The sequence below is a fragment of the Nannospalax galili genome, unplaced genomic scaffold, assembly GCF_000622305.1.
Source record: "Nannospalax galili isolate Female #2095 unplaced genomic scaffold, S.galili_v1.0 scaffold1569, whole genome shotgun sequence".
Lineage (NCBI taxonomy): Eukaryota > Metazoa > Chordata > Mammalia > Rodentia > Spalacidae > Nannospalax > Nannospalax galili.
This window is the reverse complement of record NW_008360051.1, coordinates 310,588-331,832: the sequence shown is the minus strand read 5'-3', so window position 1 is coordinate 331,832 and position 21,245 is coordinate 310,588. Positions and strand designations below refer to the sequence as shown.

The 21,245-nt window shown below is 40.4% G+C and overlaps 1 protein-coding gene across 4 annotated transcripts in view; it reads right to left on the bottom strand.

Annotated features, from left to right (window-relative positions):
• Positions 1 to 21,245, bottom strand: part of Slc39a12 (solute carrier family 39 member 12) — an 84,127-nt gene that overhangs the window by 41,363 nt on the left and 21,519 nt on the right. For all 4 annotated transcript variants that reach the window (XM_008824109.2, XM_008824108.2, XM_008824110.1 and 1 more), the window contains exons 5-7: positions 16,030 to 16,202; positions 8,491 to 8,662; positions 1,640 to 1,809 (exon numbers count right to left, since the gene is read on the bottom strand). In XM_008824109.2, the coding sequence (XP_008822331.1) occupies positions 1,640 to 1,809; positions 8,491 to 8,662; positions 16,030 to 16,202 (515 nt within the window). The remainder of the gene's footprint in view (positions 1 to 1,639; positions 1,810 to 8,490; positions 8,663 to 16,029; positions 16,203 to 21,245) is intronic.

The following is a 21,245-nucleotide window of genomic DNA, read 5'->3' as shown; positions in this document are numbered from 1 at the left end:
CTAGGATCCTGGACAGTAAACAATTCTGTAACTACTGTGGTGACCTAGAAAAAAAGCTGTGGCCACAGTCTCAAGCCAATAAATGAGTCCTGAAATAGTGCCAGAAAATTAGATTACAGGGGAAGTTAAAACTGATAGTGGTTTGTTTAATTTCTCCAACGCTCACTTTGCAATTTTCTGAACATCAAATAATTATTGAGCATCTAAGCATCAACAGTAACCCTAGAGGAAATTGCCAGAGGCTTGTGGAAAATTTTACAAGGGCAAGGGGCAAGATCACTTGTTCACTGTCGCCATCCCTATTAAGAGCTCCAAAAGGGAATAAACTTCTCTGAAGAGCATTCTGCTCAATCTCTTTCAGTTTCTCAGGTCTTAGTCCTTTCATTTTTGATAAATATAAGACCTCAGAAGACTTCAGCAAAGGGTCAACTTCCTGCTGCTTCCATTTAAGAAAAGAAGAAAAAGAGAAGGAGGGGGAGGAGGAAGCAAAAGAGGAGGAGGAGGAGGACGAGGAGGAAGAGGAGGAGGAGGAGGCAGAGGAGGAGAAGACAAAGTTCTTGTCATACAATCATGAAGACCTGAGTTCAGATCCCTAGCACCTACATAAAAATCTGGGTATCACAGAATAGATCTATAATCCTAGGGCTGGGAAACTGACACAGCAGAATCCCTGAGCTCACTATCTAGCCAGTCTATCTGAATTGGTTCAATGAGAGACCCTGTCTCAAAATACAAAGTAAAGAGTGACTGAGGAAGACACCTGATGTTGACTTCTGGGTGACATCTACACTTATGAACAGAGAGAGAGAGACAGAGAGAGAGAGAGAGAGAGAGAGAGAGAGAGAGAGAGAGAGAGAGAGAGAGAAATTCGAACATTATTGTTCAGGTAAGAAAGAGAAGTCTACTCTAAAGTTTCAAATGCCTAAATGCTAATAATGACACTATGACAGAGGTGTATGCTGGGTCAAGGGATAATGAAGCACCCGGAGAATAGAAATTCAAGAAACCATTTCCACCCTTAGCTCTGAAAGGGCAAAAGTAGAAAACCATGTCCCTGAAACTTGGCGACAGGTGGAGCTCTGGGGCAAGCCTCCTGGGGCAACCTGATGATATAACCAGCTACTTCTGGAGCGGATGTCAGAGCCTGGAGGGATCTGGAAGAACACTCTTGCCTCTCTTCCTCCTGCCCTGGCTTTCTCCTAGTGTTTCCCATTGGCTGAAAATAAACAAAAATCCAGCTAGTACGAAAGCTAAGAAGATGCAACTTTTGGGCGGTGCAGCAGACAGAAGTGTAGAAAAGATCTGGTTCTGCAGAAAACCAGCATTACCTCTCACAGCCTTTTCTTTTCTTTTTTTCTGTGATCTCTGACACTGACATTTGCTTCCTGAATCTTTATTTATATAAATCTAGACCTATGGGCCTTTATTTCAAAAATCAAGATATGTAATGGCCTCGATGTCTGGTTAGCTCTTCAAGTATAAAGATGCTCATGGCAAGTAATATTTCTTTCAAAGGAAAACACCAGCTACTGTATTTATTGATTGAAGTCATAGCAAAATCTTTGCAGAAATGTCTGTAGTAGTAAAATGGAAAGAAAAACTAGACACAATTCATCTGAAATGGAAAGAAAGACGTTACCTGAGGGATGAGGTGGAGTAGAGCATCTCCAGAGAGGGTCCCCACCGCCAAGCCCACAAACAGTTGTAAAACAAGACTGTAGTTCTCGCAGCTGTGAAACAGGACCAGTGCTGTCCCTAGCATGGAACCCAGTGTGAGGAGCGTCACAGCCACGGTGCCGTAGCCATATTCTAGTCAAAGGAGATGACAAAAGCTGTCAGCGGACGGCGCTGTCCACCTACGCCTTAGCTAGAGGAAACGCCAAAGCTAACGGCTCAAAAAATTTTATATGGGACAGACGATTATTTTAATTTTTAAGGCTAAGAGGGAACTGCCGTGGTCTTGCTATGACTTGCTGTGGTCTGAATAGTTGTGTCCCCCCAACATTCAGGCCTTTGGTAAATGATTAGGTCGTGAGGGTCTGTCCAAGTGAGGGAGATTAATGCCCTGTAAGGAGGAGAAAAAGACTGAACTGCTTTCGCCCACCCGGGGGAGGCAGTGGGATCGTGCCATTCTGTGAACCAGGAGGCAGACCCTCACCAAACACAATCTACCATGACTTTGATCTTGGACTACTCAGCTTCCGGAACTGTGAGAGACAAAGTTCCATTGCTTTTAAGCCATTCCCTACAGTGTTCTGTTATAGGAAGGATTAAGGCAAAGCTTTTGCTTAACTGTAGCTTCAAAGCTGCCCTGAAAATGCATTTTTTAAAAAAATCACTGCAGGAGGCAAAGACCCAGCTTACCTACCACCCACAAAGAAATGCACATCTCCAGCTGTTAAATGCAACAGCCATTAAAAGAGTCTGCTACTGATTCCTATCTAACCACAGTTTAAACCCTTCCAAGGCAAGGAAGTGGTATTAAGAGAACATGCACTTTGCTCCATTGCAGACCCATGTTTATGAACAAAAATGAGTACACACTTTAGAAGAACTCCCTTCCAAAACCTCTCAAAAACATTTGAGATGTGCAAAGTAACAATATTCTCAATAATTAAAATGAGTGGTCTTGTTGGTGAAAATTGACTTCACAAATATGAAAAGTTGATAATATAATTTTAAACTTTATTTCTATGTGTATGAGTGCTTTGCCTGCATGTATGTAAGTGCACCTGTGCACAATGACCATGGACGTTAGAAGAGGGCATCAGAGCCCCTAGAACTGGAGTTATGCACTGTTGTTAGTCACCTTGTAGATGTTGAGAACTGAATCTGTGTCCTCTGCAAGGGCAGCCAGTCCTCTTAGCCACCGAGCCATCTCTCCAGCCCTGATAATATAAATTTTAAATCTATACTTCAGATTCCTATAATTATTCTTATAGTGACTGAAATTGCTCTCATGGTTCTAGGCTTCCAGGTATTGTTTTAATATTTAACATCATTGAATTGATTGTCAACTTGGAAGATTCTTGAATCACCTGGGAGACAAATCTCTGGACATGTCTGTGAGAAATTTTCTGTATTAGGTTAACTGAAGTGGGAAGATCCACCATAAATATGAATGACATCATCGTATGGATTGGGTCCTGGACCAAACAGAAAGGAGAAAGTGAGTAGAACACCACCATTCATCTCTGACAGCTTCCAGACTACAGATGCAAAGTGACCAGGTGCCTCACCACAAAGTGACCAGGTGCCTCACGTCCCACCACGATGTCTGTACCCTGGAGCCACGAGCCAAAATAAACCTTCACTTCTTTAAGTTGTTTTTGTTAAAATTTTTGTCATAGAAACAAGAAAAGTAACCAACATGGTATGATTTAAAGATTATTTAAGGGGCTGGAGAGATGGCTCAGTGGTTAAGAGCACTGACTGCTCTTGCAGAGGACCTGGGTTTGAGTCCCAGCAACCACATGGCGGCTATGAACCTTCAGTAACTCCAGTTCCAGGGGAATCTGAAGCCCTCTTCTGACCTCTGCAGCATTGCATGACATGGGTGCACTCACATACATGCAGGCAATATACTCGTACACATAAAATAAAAATAATAAATAAAATATTTAAAGATTATTTTAAAAATAAATAAGAGATGGCTCAGTGCTCTTCCCGAGGACCAGAGTTCAGTTATAGCACCCACATCAGGTGCTTCACAACCACTTGAAACTCCATCTCCAAGGGATCCGATGCCTTCTTCTGACCTCCAGGGGCACCCCCATGTATGTGGTATACACACACTCTGACATGTACACATACACACACATAAATAAAAATAGATAAATCTTAAAATATATGTGGAAAACAAAGGAGGACAGGAAAGAGAAAGCATTAAAAGAAGGAAGAAATATCTTTAAGAGGCAAAAAGAAATGATATAGTTACTCACGCCATCATTTTCATTTGGCCATAAATATTCGGAGAAAATGCTTTGTTTTTTTTCCTCTGTTTAGAAATTATCAAGTCATTAAGGAATTTATGGACTATAGGGTTATGATAAATAAGATAAACCAAACACTTGAGCTATCATAATATTGAAGTCTGTTGTAGTTTGAAAGACTTTATTTTTGTTATTTTTAATTATGCACATGTGGTCAGAGGTGTTAGATTCCCTGGAATGAGGGTTGGAATCAGTGGTGAGCCACCTGACATGGATGCTGGGAACTGAACATGGGTCCTTGCAGGAGCAGTACACATTCTTAATCACTGAGCCATGTCTGCAGCCCATCTATTGTAATTTTAAAGAAAATAGCCTCTTAAAGTTTGTTAGAAGAAAAAATATTGGGGGAGGGGCTCGTGAGTCCCCACCCCTAGCTTAGGGGCGATTGGTAGTTGATGGCTATTGGGGAAGGGGCAATCATTTTTTCTCCAGGGGTGTGGCCACTGGCAGGTTGTCCCCGCTCAGCTGGGTGGCCCCACACCCATGCTTATGTGGGCAGTGCTAATTGGATCCAGTGGGTTATAAAAAACAGAGAAGAGGGAGTAAAAGTGGTGAGGATGGGAAGGCAGGTTCTGAGAGACTGGGAGAGGAGAATTAGAATAGACATTAACAAGTATCAAAAATAAATTAAAAACATTTTTTTTAAAAAAGAAAATGTTCTTTCCAACCATACTTAATGTTTTCCTAGAAGCTTTACCCTTCACATCACATTAGATTAATGATACAACAGGTTAATGGCAATGGGTTTGGGATTTCAAGACCTGTGTTGCTGACACTTTGAAATTTACAGGGGTAGATAGAGTTGTCAGTGTATGAAAGGAAACAAGAAATGGTCAGACTTCCATTTTCTCACCTCCTCTGCCACCTCTTTACCTTGACAGAATCTCTATAGTGTTCTAGAAAAAAGTGTGCTGTTCTTGGTTTCAACTCTGAGAGATGAAAAATTCTAGACAGATATTGTTTCATAGCTGTGTGGATATAGTTAGTTTGCCACTAAACTGTACAAACAAAAATAAATGAGGGACTGGGAGGATAGGTCAGTGGTACAGCCTGTGCTAAGAATTCACAAGACCTTGGGTTCTAGCCACAGTATCTAATGAAAATAAAAAGTCAAGATGATAAATTTTATTATGTACATATTTTATAACAATTAATTTTTAACAAGTTTAAGAATAGCTGGAATAGTCATATACCCACACAGTTGTTTTATTTCATTCCAATTTATTAAGAATCTAAGCACAGCTATGTTATAGAAACATCTCTGAAGATTTTCAACCAAGTTTCATAACTCATCCTCTCCCAGATGGACTTTGTGTAGAAATGTTGCTCTCACAGAAATACACAAAGTTGTTGGAATTTTAACTTGGGAAACTGGATGTCTAATAAAACTCAAAGCAGCTGGGTGTGGTGGCGCACACCTTTAATCCCAGCACTGGGAGGCAGAGGCAGGAGTGAGTTCCAGGACAGCTGGGGCTACAGGGAGACCCTGTCTCAAAAAGACCAAAAACAAAACAAAACAAAAAACTCAAAGCTGTGAGGCTTTTCTTCCTTAATGGCAGCTACAAGAGACTATAGAATGTCAAGATCTCACAGGACAAATTCGAGTCTTGCATTTCCCGGGCAGAAGTCAGTCTCCATTGAATTTCCCTTTTCTTACTCCTTGTCCTGTGGGTAACTACTAAGTGATAGTGCAGAGAAACGAATGTTTTCATAACTTTGGAGCTTGTAAGATCTATTTAGATCCTCTGTGAATCAGATTTTGCCTTCTCTCACATGGGTAGGAGACCCTGAAACTGTAAAATCTCTGACTTGTGTTGTCAAAGGAGGCTGCTGATTTACCCCCATTCCCAGCCCAAGTGTCGGGGTGTCTCAACTAGAGTCGGAGACAGGTTCTCTCCAAACATTTCCCATCACTACAGCAGAATCTGACCTACCCATGAAATTCTCACCCATTCCCAAGCAGCTACTTTAAATAGGTCTGAAATTCAATTTGGACATGGTTAGATGCATCTTTCACAGAAATGAGACTGGAGGTGGCACGTAGGGGTGGAATTACAACACACAGAATGTTATATCCTTAACAATTGTCTCCCAGTGTCCTCCCACTTTAAAGCAACAACTTACATTTCTGAAAATCCCAAAGGCCTATATAAGCCTTTTCCTTTAATTATATTAATTTAATTATAACACCAAACTTTAAATTAAGAGCAGAGAAGTTTTAGTAGGATCTTTGGTGTGTGTTATTAATGGGATTTTTCTGAAGAAGACTTCTCTAGAAGAGTCTTAAAATTCATGAGAAAGGGGATAAACCTTTTTTTTTTCACAGAACATAAGTTCAAAAACCTTTGCCCTAAATGGCTTGTACTCACTTACCAGACACCAAGCTAGGTAGTAAGAATATAAACATGCCTATGGGTGTTCACAGGTACCACAGAGGTCTGCATCCATTTGTGGGCATCACAGACCACAAATGCCGAGTTGTTGGGATCCTCACTTTAATAAGGCCTTCTTTCCTCTCTTTTCCCCTAAACCTATGGAGGTTTAGGTATAGGCTTAATGTGGTTTTGTTCATAAAATACTTCAAAGTGAGCCAGTTACTGCTCAAGGACCCATTATAAAGGCTGGGTGGGATGGTACATGCCTTTAATCCCAGCGCTTGAGAGGCAGAGGCAGGTGGATCTCTGTGAGATGGAGGCCAGCCTGGTCTGCATAGCAAATTCCAAGCTAGCTGGGCCTACAGGGAGACCCTACCTCAAAAAAATCAAAAGAAAAATAAATAAATAAATAAATAAATAAATCCATTGTGGCTTGGTGTTGAATAGCTGGACGAATCAACTAGCGCTTGATGGGCATTTCTGGCCTACTTCAGAGAGAAAGAATGCGGCTCTCAATATATACACATATGTGTTCAGATATGCTCACAGATATATTGTACATATGGTCATTGGCTTGATAGTAATTGTATACATTTACTGTATGTCACGGGTATTCTTAGTCCACCATTTTTTGAGGAAAGGGGTCTTTTTAAATATTTAATTTATTACTTTTATTTTATGTGTATGAGTGCATTGCCTGCATATATGTGAGCACACTTCTGTTGTGAAATGCCCGCAGAGGTCAGAAGAAAGCATTGGATTCCCCTGGAACTGGAGTTATGGGTGGTTGTTAGCTGCCGTGTGGGTACTGGGACTCATACCTGGATCCTCTGCAAGAGGAGTTCTTAACTACTGAGCCATCTCTCCAGCCCCTAAAGGAAAAGGTCTTAAGTAGATAGAATGTAAATGTACTACACACATTTTTGTACTCTTTGTGTTGTCTGAACCACACAGGTTTCCTGTGAAGTCAGTGGGAGAGCTTGCTTGCTGTGGCAACTCAATGGGATCCAGGAACATGTGAAGACTGATCCGGCCATGCCTGAGAGGCTGCATCTCCCTGGTTTGAGCACCTTCATCCCAGAGCTGCCCTATAAGCCCTAGTTCAGTCCAACATACATTTATGTTTTGTATGTTTGGGGACATGGGGAAAGCCAGAAAGCAGCGTTTTCCCACTGGGCTTAAAGACAAGCTAAGGACATAGAAGCTGTTTGAGATCACACAGTGGCTGGTAATGGAAGGCATGTCTAGCTATGCATTTTAGATTCCAATACTGATGTATTTTCTCTTCTATCGCATTGTTACTCAACTATGCAGTGGTGTGTGTGAGTGAGTGTATATGTATATACGTGTGTGTGTGTGTGTGTGTGTGTGTGTGTGTGTGTATGTGTGTGGAGGCTGGAAGTCTATATAGGAGATCTTCTTCAATGGCATTCCATCTCATTTTAAGCAGATCTCTCACTAACCCTAAAGCTCATCAATTCAACTACAGTGGCTGGCTCACAAGCCTCTGGGACCTCCTGTCTCTGTCTCCACAGCACTGAGATACAGGCACATGCTGATATTCCCAGCATTTTTACATGGGTTCCAGGATTAGGGCCTCATGCTCGCCCAGCAGGCACTTTACTGACCTATCCTTCTCCCCAGTCCCCTCAATCATGGGATTTTAACTTGCTTCATGACTGAGTCAATTTTAGGGGACAGGATTAACTTATATAAATTACATACAAAATATAAAATATTCACTGAAAATCACATATCTACCACTATACCATTGTAGCACTTGAGAGGATGAGGCAGGAGGATCATAAGTTCCAAACCAAGCTGGACTACATAGTGAAACCAAGCTGGACTACATAGCGAAAGTCTCAAAGTAACAACGAAATTTCACTGAAAATCAGTATAGGGTAATAGAAGAAGAATTCTTGGGTCAGCATGTTTGGGCTTACTTCCAATTTCATCACATAACAGGTAAAACAGGGGTGATAGCAATACATACCTTGTATTATTGGGGGGATTAAAAGTATTGGTAAGTATAAAACTCTTGGGACAATGTCTTGTAAGTGACCTACATTCACTGTTACTACTACACACACTGTGCCCACTGATAAGGAACCCAGACTTACTCTCCAGAGTGGTGGGTGGGGGTTTTGCTTGATGGTCCTTGGGCAGATGACAAGAGCAACTGAGTAGTTGCTGGATGATCCCTGGACTCAGCAGCTTAAAATCTTCCTTAGAGATGGATGGATGGTGATTCTGTAGAAATATCTCAACCAACTGCCTAGCAGAGAAGCAAGTCTGTATGGAGAAATCACATGGTTACCAACATCAGCCTGAACCAGGCACACCAATAGACACTTGCAGAGCCCAAACTCTGTGGATGACTGCGAAAGAAGCATGAGGCCTTTATGACAAGTTTTCCCTGTTACCACTGCTTCTTTTCTAGCTTCCAAAATTTCTTTAAAATCTCCAATCAAGGTCTGTGTTACCTCTCTTTTGTTCTGAATAAAATTCCATATTCTTTGCCCATTTTTTCTTTCTTTCTAGTAAAGACAGACTGCTTTGAAACGTGTTGTGTGGTTTCTAACCATCAGCCTAGAGACGTTTTCATGGTTTTGTTGTTTTTCAAAGGAGGAACCTTTGTAAGTACAAAGCTATAACTTCACATGGTAAACAGAAGCCCTGTGGTGAGATCATTGCCTTTGATACTCTCCTTAGTAAGCCCATGTTGGCAATGGGTATTTTCAAAAGTAATAAAAATGCAAAAGGGAATCTTGAGAGGATAGTAGGACATAGGTATCAAGGGGGAAATGGGAAACATGGAGAGTTTTGACTGGGAGGGAGGGTAACACAGAGGGAGAGATAAATAACAGTTAAGTATGGTTGAAAAAATATAGGGAAATATATTACTGTATAAGCATATTATAGACACAGATATAGATATTTCAAATGGAACTATACCATATGGGGTGATAATGCTCCCCCTCCAAACCATAGACTATCTAACCAAAGCCTTTGTGCCAGGAAGGGGGTAACCTCCCTCTGAACTGTTAATCAGGATAGTCCAAAAGACTCCTAAAACAATCTTGGCCATTGACCTTGGTTGCATCCCAGGACTTAAAGGTCAGATCCTATTGCTGAAATCACCATACACTTTGGACACAGAACTTGGAGGAGTTGTGCTGGAACTGACCTGGAAACCCCCCTAAGAACCAGCTCTCATAGTATTGGAAGGTGTTATGCAAGTCACCAAGGGAGAAAAGCAATCAATAGTCCTACCCCGGTATAAAGCCTAAAAACCACAGCAATGCCTGGTCCAGCAAGATATTCTTAATGGTGCTATAGTGACAGTTTTATCCTAGGGTGACCAACAACTGCCTATTTGAACTTTGGGCCTACTAAAAAGGGGGATTTCATGCCTGGATATGTAAACTTAAACAAATATCTATGGCTCAAGAGCTAGGAGAACCTACTACTGCCATTTCCTAAATCAACACAATTTCTAGTTGTGTTCTAAGTTCTATTTATCCTTAAGCCCCCAGATAAGGGTAGCTTTTATACCTCATCAAAGTGTTCTCTTTCTGCAACAGATAGAAACAATTACAGAGAGTCACAACTGGTCAAAATGCAGAGAATAAACTACAGGGAGCCTCAACGGATACATCTAAAAAACAACCCCTACAACTTAGGCTCAGAGAACATCATGGAAGAGGAGCCAGAAAGATTTTGAGCCAGAGAATAAGGATGCCTACTGCTAGATATTGTCTTCCAGACATGATAGGGAAACTGATCCCATGAAATCTTAATATATGGTTGTCAAAACAAAACTATATAACAACAACTCCAGCTGGCATGACAACACTGAATGGGGAAAATTTCACAGGGTCCTACCTCTAGATGAAGAGCTACCAGCAATCGATGGCTGCTGAGAGACCAAGAATCCCTTGACTTCAGCCATGAGCTCCCTGATAGGTTATCTTATCCCAAGTGGTCATCCCTAACTAAGCACATGTACATACTAGTGGTACTAAATGTACTAAATGCACATACTCTCTTTCTCTCTCTCTCTCTCTCTCTCTCTCTCTCTCTCTATATATATATATATATATATACACATATGTATATATGTGTATATACATATATGTATATATATAACAATAATAATTAAAGAAGAATTCAGGAGATTGAGTTATTTAAAGGGAGTGGAGTGGCATGGGATGACTTGAAGTGGGGAGTTAAAAAGGGTGGAAGTGATATAAAGACAGCATTCATGTGCAGAAGTCTCAAAAAATTTAAATAAAAAAAAAGTAAAAGAGAATGCTGTGTGAACTAGTTAGCACAAATGCTAAATAATACAGCTACTTCTGTTAACATGTTCTCCACAAAACAGCAGAAGTCCTTGTTCCTTTTTATTGAGTTTACCTATTTTGTCTAAAATTTTATGGTTGTTTTTGTATTACATAGCAACACTTAAACAAAATCCTTAAAATAAAGGTAACATGCCACTGAATATCGCCATAAGGTATTTATTCATCTTAAGAATAAAAACTAGCATTGTGTGCATCGAAAGTTGTAACTTAGTGTTTTTGCATGTGTGTGTGGTGTGTATGTGTATATTTGTGTTTGCGTGTATGTGGGTGTATGTGTGAGCATGTGGAGACCTGAAGTTGACTTTAGGTATCTTTATCATTCTCCACCTTGAATACTGAAGCAGGGTCTCTAGTCTCTTGCTTAATCTGGAGCTCAACATTTCAGCTGTCTGAAATGCTGACTTGGCCAAGGGATAACTCATCTCCACCTCCCAAATATTATAGGTGGGCTGCCACGCCTGCCCGTCTTTTACCCAGTTTCCATTGATCCAAACTCCAGTTCTCACACTTGTGAGGCAAGTGCTTTACCCACTGAACCACCTCCCTAGCCCCTAAAGCTGCAATGGATGAACGAGGATGGACCATGGTTGCAATATGAGCAACTTCTGTTTAGATAAGAATTCAATATATTGCCTTTGTAAACTTTAATTACAATATGTGCAGGAGTTTTAGAAAAATGAGTTGATTTGCAAGACTGGTCAAAGTTGTTTTGGTATAAAATGTAAGGATATTTCAATAGAAATGTATTAATCACAAAATAATGATGAAACACTTGGTGGTTTTTCTCTACATTAAAGTCTTTGGCAGGGACTTCATGGATAAGAAAGTTTAATTGTGACCAGGAAATTTTTGGTTGCATGGAAAAGAAGCCACATAAGCCAAGATTTAACCAAGAGGAGACTGTTGAAGAGAGACACGTGTGTGTGTGTGTGTGTGTGTGTGTGTGTGTTTCCTTTCATAGGTAGGCCTTCTTGTTTCATAAAGACATAGTGTGTGAGTTCCCACTCTAAAGTGACCTTTAAGCGAAGTGCGTAAGACTAGGTTTAACCTGCAGATGGTGAGAAAGATCTGATCATTCAGCAACGCTACCAACGGGCTCCCTTGAGCTTGTGTACACTAGTCGGGGGGCATTTCTCAGGAGTTGGCTAAGAACTCTAAGAGGGGTGGGCATGGGCATAGTGACAGTTACTTGGTAATCCCATCACTGGGGAGGCTGAGACAGGAGGATCATGAGTTCAAGTCAAGCCTACAAAACCATATGCTGCTGTCTCAAAAAAGGGGGGCGGCTAGGGTAAATGCTCATATGCTCATGGGTAAAGCATTTACTTAGCATGTGCAAAGCTTTGGGTTGGCTCTCCGGCACTGGAGGAAATAAAAGAGAAAATAATGAAAACCATCCCAGAAGTTTTCTTTTCTGAAAAGCATGAACAGAGTTTTATGGTATTTTCCCTTTGTTGAAATAGTGTGTCAAAGACAATATTCTCTTTTGCACCACTTGTTACTGGTAGAATATAAATACCTCATCAATAAAAATGCTGATGGAGAGAAAGGAATACTAATAATAAACTTCCAACGATAAATACTTCATAATAAAGACTCATACTGGAAAACGCCTCACAGGTAAGTGTTGGAGGCACACAAAGATCACCATGCAGCTTTCCCCAGCAAACTGAACAGCTTCTAGTTTCAAGACAATTTCTTCAAGAAGCTTGGTCTATTCTAGGCTTCCACCCCCTTAACCTTCACTTACTGTTTCTGTGCTATTTAGGTTATTATTTTAAGTTTCTTCTGAAATTAGCACAAACGGTAATCCTTTACTTTCTACAAAATTTTAAACAAAAGTACTTTAGTAAAGAGGAAAATAGAATGACAGTTTAGATTGCCTGATCAATAATCTTTAGAACACCTTTATTTCTTTATATAAAAATCCAGTATATCCTTACATTTGCATTGCTGTCATCAGACTTCTAAAGCAGGTTTCAAATGCATTCTCAAGTCATCATTTCTAAATTCTGGTTTTGAGAATCATTCTTATCAAAAGATAAATGTACAATGCATGGTGGTGCACACCTTTAATCCCAACACTCAGGAGGTAGAGGCAGGCAGATCTCTGTGAGTTTGAGGCCAACTGGTCTACATAGCAAGTTTCCAGCCAGTCAGAGTTACACTGTGAGACCCTGTCCCCAAATAACAACAAGGGAACAAAACCAAACAAAAGTAAAGTAAAGTAAAGTAAAGTAAAGTAAAGTAAAGTAAAGTAAAGTAGTACTCAGAGTTCCTCATTCAGATTCTGGGATGGGATATGGTGATTTGTTTTTGTTTTCGTTGAGTTCTGAAAACAAAGTCTATGTAGCCCAGGCTGGTATTTAACTCTCCGTCCTCCTGTCCCCACCACCTAAGTGCTAAGGTTACAGGTATGTACAACCATGCCAAGCAATAATCTACATTTCTAACAAATTCCAGTTGGTGCTGATGCTCTGGTCTGGGGACATGACTTAGGGAACCATTGGTCTAAATAACACAGGCAAGGCCCTGGGATCTGGTGTCCAAAAGGTAGAAAACTATGGTCTAAATAAAATAGGTAGGGCCCTCAGATCCAGTGTCCAATGTGAGAGACCCTTTAGGAGTCACAAAGAAAGTGGCATGCTCCGACACAAAATAATAATTATAGATTACTCTGTTATTTTGCATAGTCAGCACAGACTACAGTTGCTAATTTTCTTAGAAAACGTGAGGCTTAAATAATCCTTACATTTTAAGAAAGTCTTTTTATGTTAATAGGGTTTCCATAAGGCAAATTTATTCCTATCCAGAGAACTGATCTTAAAGAAGTATTTAAGGAGACTTCACGAAGACTAACTTGGAGGTAAATGCTTGTCACTTTTGGTTGAATAAAATAAATATGATTTGAAAGAATGTACTCTAATAGTCATATTTTATGCCTAGAAGAGGTAATAGAAATTGATTACCATGGGTTCAGACATGTTAGGCAGGTGCTGTGCTACTGAGCTACAGCCCTGGCCTAAAAATGACCTTTTCCAAATATATCAAGAATATGAGGATGCACAATCATGCCTTAATTATCTGTGCTTAAAATACCCAGTACTGTTAGGAAGAGCTAAGGACTTTTTCTGTTTTAAAACACAGATTGTATTCCATAGCAGTATTATTTAATGTACAAATAACAAGATATTAACTTATTTAAATAAAAATTTCCTAAACAATAACATAATTAAGAACAAAGAATACGCTATCAGACAACCTATGTATATATTCTGTCTCTAAACTTAAGCAATTATTAAGTATCCTATCAAAAGGATGAAATGATGCAAAGCAGTCTTATATAATTGTTTTAATATTAATTAGGTAATATAGTATAGTGCCTGAAATATATAGTCAATGAGGTTAAGACATTACCATGGGGCATTAATTTCTGAATATTTTAAGTAGCTAAGGCAGAGAAAGATTCTACCATTGATATATGAGAAATACTGGGTTCTTTAACATTAAAGGAGATAGGCTTTCTAAGGAACTTCTCCAGTGAAGAGTATGATTACGGTGAAATGGGCTTTGCCAGAATTTCTGCACTTTACTTGACCACAGCACCTCATCTCAAAGAACATCAACACCTTTGATCCCAGGTACTGTGGAGGCAGAGGCAGAGACCTTGCAAATACAAGATATACTGGGCTAGACAGTGAGTTCAAGGACAGCCTGGAAAAATTAGCACGATCCTGTCTATCCTGTCTCAATATAAATATTAGGGACTGGGGAGCTGGTTCAAGACATAAAATGCTTGCCATGTAAGTCTGAGGACTAGAGTTTGGATCCCCAGCATCCACATAAATGTCTGGTAGGCATGGAAACCCATCTGTAATCCCAGCTCATGGCAAGTAGAGATGGGATCCCTAGAGCAAGCAGGTAGCTAGATCAGCAGATCTGGAAGCTCTGAGTTCAAGCAAAAGACTGTACTTCAAGATATAAGGTAGAGATCAATCAGGAAGACACCCAACATTAATCTCTGGCCGCCACACACATGAGCACACATGTGCACACACACAAACATGCAAACACATACACATGCACAAAAAAACAACTTGGGGCTGGAGAGATAGCTCAGCAGTTAATAGCACTGGCTGCTCTTGCAGAGGACCCAGGTTCGATCCCTTGCACCGACACGGTGGCTATAACTGACAATAACTCCAGTTTCAGGGAAATCCAACACTCTCTTCTGAACTTCTCGGGCATTTCACAACACAGGTGTGCTTACATACATGTAGACAATATATACATACACATAAAATAAAATAATAGATAAAATAATGTGCATTAATTTTAATAGGAAGTTGGAGAGATTGCTCAGTTAAAAGAACTTGTTGCTCTTCTAATGGACCCAAGTTCAATTCCCAAAAACCACATGGGGCAACTCACAACCACCTGTAACTTCAGCTCCTGGGGGATCTGATGCCTCTAGCCTCCCTCCTCAGGCACCTGCACTCCCATGAGCATACCCACACTCAGACGCACATACATACACATAATTTTTTAAAAAAATTAATTTTAAAGTGCTAAAGAGGTAAGTTCTATGATAAAGTATTTACTTAATCCTAGATTCAACCCCCAGTACCACATGAAAGGACCAATCTACTATACCAGTGTTTCTGTTGGTCAAATCCCAAAGAAATTTCTTCCTACTCTATCCTAAATTTAAAGTATCTGAATAGCCTCACAGTTATTTGCAATGTTTAAATGTCCCTCTGCCCTGCGTGATCCTTAAGGCCTAGGCCTATGTTTGGCCTATGCAATATTCTGCATGCTAGTACAGTGACTAGTCCATATGAAATACTCAATGTAGCCTTTCCAAATTAACTATGCCTGTGTTTAGTATTGAAGCAAAACAGACCCTAAATATTCCTGCCTTATTTCTATGTCTCTAGAAATCTGCTTACAGAAAAATACAACCATAAATGTAATGCATAGATGGAATAGTTTAACTTTAAGAAAAATACACATTGGGGCTTGGAGAGATGCTCAGCAATTAAGAGCATTGGCTGCTCCTGCAGAGGACCCAGGTTCAGTTCCCAGCACCCACATGACAGCTAACAACTGTTTATAATTCTAGTTCCAGGGGGCCCAACACTTCCTCTGGCCTCCATGGACATTGCACACATTTGGTACACTTCCATACATGCAAGCAAAACACTCATATGCATAAATCAAAAAGGTTTTATAACACTGTAACATGTTGCCTTCCTTCAGCAATAGCAAGCGACAGCATTAAAAGAATGGACATACCTGATCCCAGGACACTGAATGATCATCTGACTCTTTGTACTCAGTTATAGATGTCTTAGGGTCACCCCAATCATGGATTGATACATTGTTCTGTTTCTTTCCATGTTGATGGATTTTATCCCTTTTGGTACAGACACTTCTGGTCAAGAGTAGGTTGAGGAGTTGGTCTAGTTCTAGAAACGTCACATAAAATCTGGTGTCACATAGACTAGACAGGTCAAATTTAGAGTAATCACAATTTCAATGGCCACAGTATAGACTTTTTACAAGGTAAGCTTGATTCTAATGAGAAGCCAAAGTTCATGAAGAAAAGGTAAGAAGTATTTGTAATCCATGCGGGTATTGGTTTCTTCATGAAATCTTGGTTAAATCTTGGTGATGAGTCTTTCCAAAACAATCCTACATTTTTAAGCCCTAGAGACAAAAAGGGGAAAGTAATCCATTGCACCAAGTGTTTTCTCTTCTATAAAAATGTAAAGCAAGCCGGCATGGTGGCGCACTAATCCCAGCACTTGGGAGGAGAGGCAGGTGGATCTCTGTGAGTTCGAGGCCAACCTGGTCTACACAGTGAGTTCCAGGACAGCTGGAACTACAGGGAGACTCTGCTTCAAAAAGACAAAAAAAGATGTAAAGCAGGGGCATGGTGAGATGGCTCCAGGGTAAAGGCACTTGCCACCAAGTCTGATGATCTGAGTTTGATCCCAGGATCCCACAGGGTAGAAAAAGAAAACCAACTCCAGAAAGTTGTCCTCTGCTCTCCATATGTGAACTGTGGCACACTCGTGCGCGCACACACACACACACACACACACACACACACACACATACACATAAAATAACTAAAATGTGATAAAAATTCAAATAAAAAAGCAAAGCAGAAACTGGCTAAATCTTCAGGAAAATTTTCCCCATAAGGCAATCTATGTCTCAACAGACTTTTTCTTTAACGTGGTGATGTTAGCCAAAAAGCTTTCTTTCTAGGTAAAAGAGAGGTATTGTCAGGGAGATATGAGGAAAATGGGGAAGGAATGGGAAAGTTATACAGGGGGAGAAAGAGGAGAGATAAATAATATTTAGGTGATGTGAAAAACCAGAGGAAAATGTATTAACTCAAAAGCCTACTGAATACACACACACACACACACACACACACACACACACACACATACACACACAAAATGCATATGTATAGTTAGAAGCTATATAACAAAAAATATAGTGCCAAGCAGGAAAAACCTCCCTTTGAGTTGTTGGTCAGGGCAGTCCAAAAGACTCCCCAAATAACACAGGCTATTGCGACAGCCCTTGATTGCCTTCCTGAACTTGAAGGTAAGAACCTATTGCTGAAGACAGGACATACTTCAGACACAGGACTCGGAGCAATCAAGCCGAACTGATCTGGAAGTTTCTTCCCTGAAGACTAGCTCCCAAAGTATCAGAAGGTATTATGCAAACTGCCAAGGGAGAAAAATCAATTAATGATTCCATTCATCTGTAAAGACTATGAACCATAACAGTTACTGGCCCAGTAAATAATCTCCACTGGTGTAGTAGCGGCACTTTTATCTTATCAACAGCTGTCTAACTGGATTTAAGGCCCCCTCAATGGGAGGGAATTCATCTGTAGTACTAGGAACATAGCCAAATACACATGACAGGAGAGATCTTAGATCCTAGATCAAAACCTGCTCTTGTCACGTTCAGAGATCAACATAATTTCTTACTGTATTCTAAATATGTATCTTTATATTTACAGACAAGTGTACCTCTCACCACTCATCAAAGAAGCTTCTTTTTTGCTGCAAACAGAGACTATTACAAAGTTTCACACCTGGCCAAACACAGATAATAAGTATCTATGAGGTGCCCATCCTTAAGTGACACATTCGCAAGGCAAACTCTATACTTAATGCTCAGGGAACATAGTGAAACGGGGTAGCAAGCATATTAATACATCTTTCAGCTTTCACCAGTGAAGCTTCCTCCTGCAACCAATGGTGATGAACCCAGAAAGCCAGACCTGGCAGAGTGTTTATCCGTGAACAGGACACATATATCACACCTGGCCACGCAGGGCTCAGGGACCAAGAAGAGGGGCAGAACATTGTAAGAGTCACAGGTGGTGGATGACCGCAAGGAAACAGTTTTCCATACAGTTGGGAATGTACTCATCTGAACTCACAGCAATGGTAAAAGCATACAAAGTTCCATGTAAGCTTAAGCCAGACAAAATCCCAGCATTTAAGTGGGGAAGTGGGTAAGAAGCCACAACTTTGGCTGAGGACCTATTGGCAACTGGTAACTGATGGGAAAAGGCAAGTTGGTTTTCTTTAAGGGTGTGACAGCAGACGCACACCAAAGTACAGTTGGGGAAACAAACTTGACTCAATATACCTTAACATATACGACACAGTACATGAAATTTGGAGGGAGCTATAAGAGGGATGCAGATAGGGGAGGGGGTCTGTGTATGGTGAAAATATATTGTATGAATTTTGCAAAAATTCAATAAAAATTATTTTTAAAAACAAGTAAATACATTTCTGACTGTTCCTGGATGTTGGCTATAATACCCAAAGTTCTCAAGAAAGCTATTAATAGTATGTACAGGGAGAGAGAGGGGAGAAATAAATAATGCCTCACCAGTGTAAAAAACCAAAGGGAATTATATTAGTCCAAAAACCTACTGAAAAATCACACAATTACAATATCTCTGCATGAGTCCATGCATATAGCTGAAGGCTATGTAACAAGAAACAGTGCCAGACAGGAGAAACCTCCCTTTGAGTTGTTGGCCAGGGTAGTCCAAGAGACTCCCAGAATTACATAGTCTATTGCCACAGCCCTTGATTACCTCCCAAAACTTGAAGGTAAGACCCTATTGCTGAAGACAGGACATACTTTGAACACAGGATTCGGAGCAATGGAGCTGGAACTGACCTGGAATCTACCTCCCCTGAAGGCTAGCTATCATAGTTTTGGAGAATACTATTCAAGCAGCTAAGGGAGAACATCAATTGATGATCCAACCCCAGTGCTAAAGTCTAATAACCACATCAATGACTGGTATGGCAAAAAACATTGGTGACACTTTTATCTTGGGGATAATCAATAGCTACCTAATTGAACTTAAAGCTCAATCAATGGGAAGAAACTCATGTGTGGTAATGTAAACAGCCAAATACAAATGGCTGGAGAATAGACCTTAGAGAAAACTCCAAGGCTGTCACAGCCCTAGACAAATGTAATTTCTTACTATGTGAAGATTATGTATCATTATATTACAGACAAGTATCCCAGTTACCACTCATCAAAGAAGCTTCTTTTGCAACAGAGAGATTTTTACAGAGTTCCTCAACTGGTTATACACAGAGATTGCATGTGAACTACCCAAGCCTAAGCGGCACGTCTACAATGCAACCTCTATACCTAAGGCTCATGGAACACAGGGCAAGGGGTAAAGAGGGCACTAATGCATTTCTCATCAACAACGGTCCCTCAGGCAACAGAGATCCAGGAACACAAAAGGTCCCAAATGGCCAAAATGTGAGTGTAAGATTCTTCAGAGTGTGGATAGGACTCCTATATTAAACTCGCCTATGGTCCAGGTCTCAGGGACCATAGCAGAATTTGGGGCAGAAAGATTGCTAGAGTCAGGAAGGAGGTGCATGACCATATGGAAATAGAGTCCTACAGGGTCCTGGGACCCTGCTCATGTGAACCTACAGCAATGATGTCAAGACCCATGTAAACTCAAGCAGACAAAAACCCCAGCACAGAACTGTGGAAATGGGCAGCAGACCCCAATCTTAGTCAAAGAATTATTGTCATCTGAATACTGCTGGGTGAGGAAAAGCTGATCTTCTAAAAGGGAGGGACTTTAGATAGGCTGACTAGACTTCATCAGATGAACTTGTACTGAGGGATGTCTGGGGACACAAACTTGGCTCAATAGGCCTTAACACAAATGACAGAATGCATGAATTCCAGTGGAGAGGTCTATGGGAGGGTGCCAACAAGGAAGAGAGTATAAAGATGAATAAGATGTTCTGTATGAAATACACAAAAATTCAATTAAAAATTACAAAAAAAGGGGCTGGAGAGATGGCTCAGCAGTTAAGAGCACCAGCTATTTTTGCAGAAGACCCGGGTTTGAATCCCAGCACCTACATGGTGGCTAACAACTGTTCATAACTACAGTTGTGATGGGGCTCCAATGCCATCTTCTGTCCTCTGTGGGTACTGCACAACAGAGGTGCACTTACATACATGTAGGCATAACATCCACACACATAAAACATAAAAAGAAATCATTTTAAAGTGTTTTTTAAAGAATTAAAAGGAAGTATGACAACAAGTAAACCTAAAAGCAATCTTCAGTAAAAAACATAATTTTATAAAATTCCTGGTGGAGATTCTGTAGTTGTAGAAAAAAACTGGAAAAAAAAAATGACAAAGGCACTCAATAATATATATGAGAAGAGAGAAGGCAAAACTCACTGATATAGATTGGTTCACAGAAATAATCCATCCTGAAAAATGGAGGAAAAAGAACTGGAAGAAGTCTCAAAGACCCAGGAAAAGGCAACCATAGCAACACACATGCACCAGCAGTCACAGAAAGAGATGACAAAGGATAAGGAGAACATGAAAACAGTGACCAAAAACTTTGGAAGTATGTTGTTAAGGCTTCCTTAGCATGTACAAGAAGCTCATCAAACACCAGGTACAAGAAAGCATCCCTACTGAGACGCATTATGGACAAACCGGTGAGAATCCAAGATAAAATCTTGAAAGCAGCAAGACAGAAGGATCCATCGCCATAACTCGCGGCTGACTTCCCATCTGAACAAGAGACCAAACAATAGGAGAATGGTATCATAGAACTGAAGGAAAAAGTTGTCACTCGATGGTTGTATACCCAGCAAAACACCCCCTTAAAGGGAGCTGGAAAAAAAATCTGGCAAACTGCTAGTCAGCCTTCATTACAAGAAATTCAGAATGATATGCTTTTTATAAAATATTTGTTTTCATATTTTTTATTTTTATTTGTGTGACTCTGTGTGTGTATGTGTGTCTGGCATGTGTGTACAGTAGCCTGAGAAGGCCAGAAGAAGGCATTGAATGCCCTGGAGCTGGAGTTACAGGTGGCTGTGAGCTTCCTGACATAGGTGATGGGAACTTAACTCAAGTCATCTGAAAGAGCGTCAGGTGCT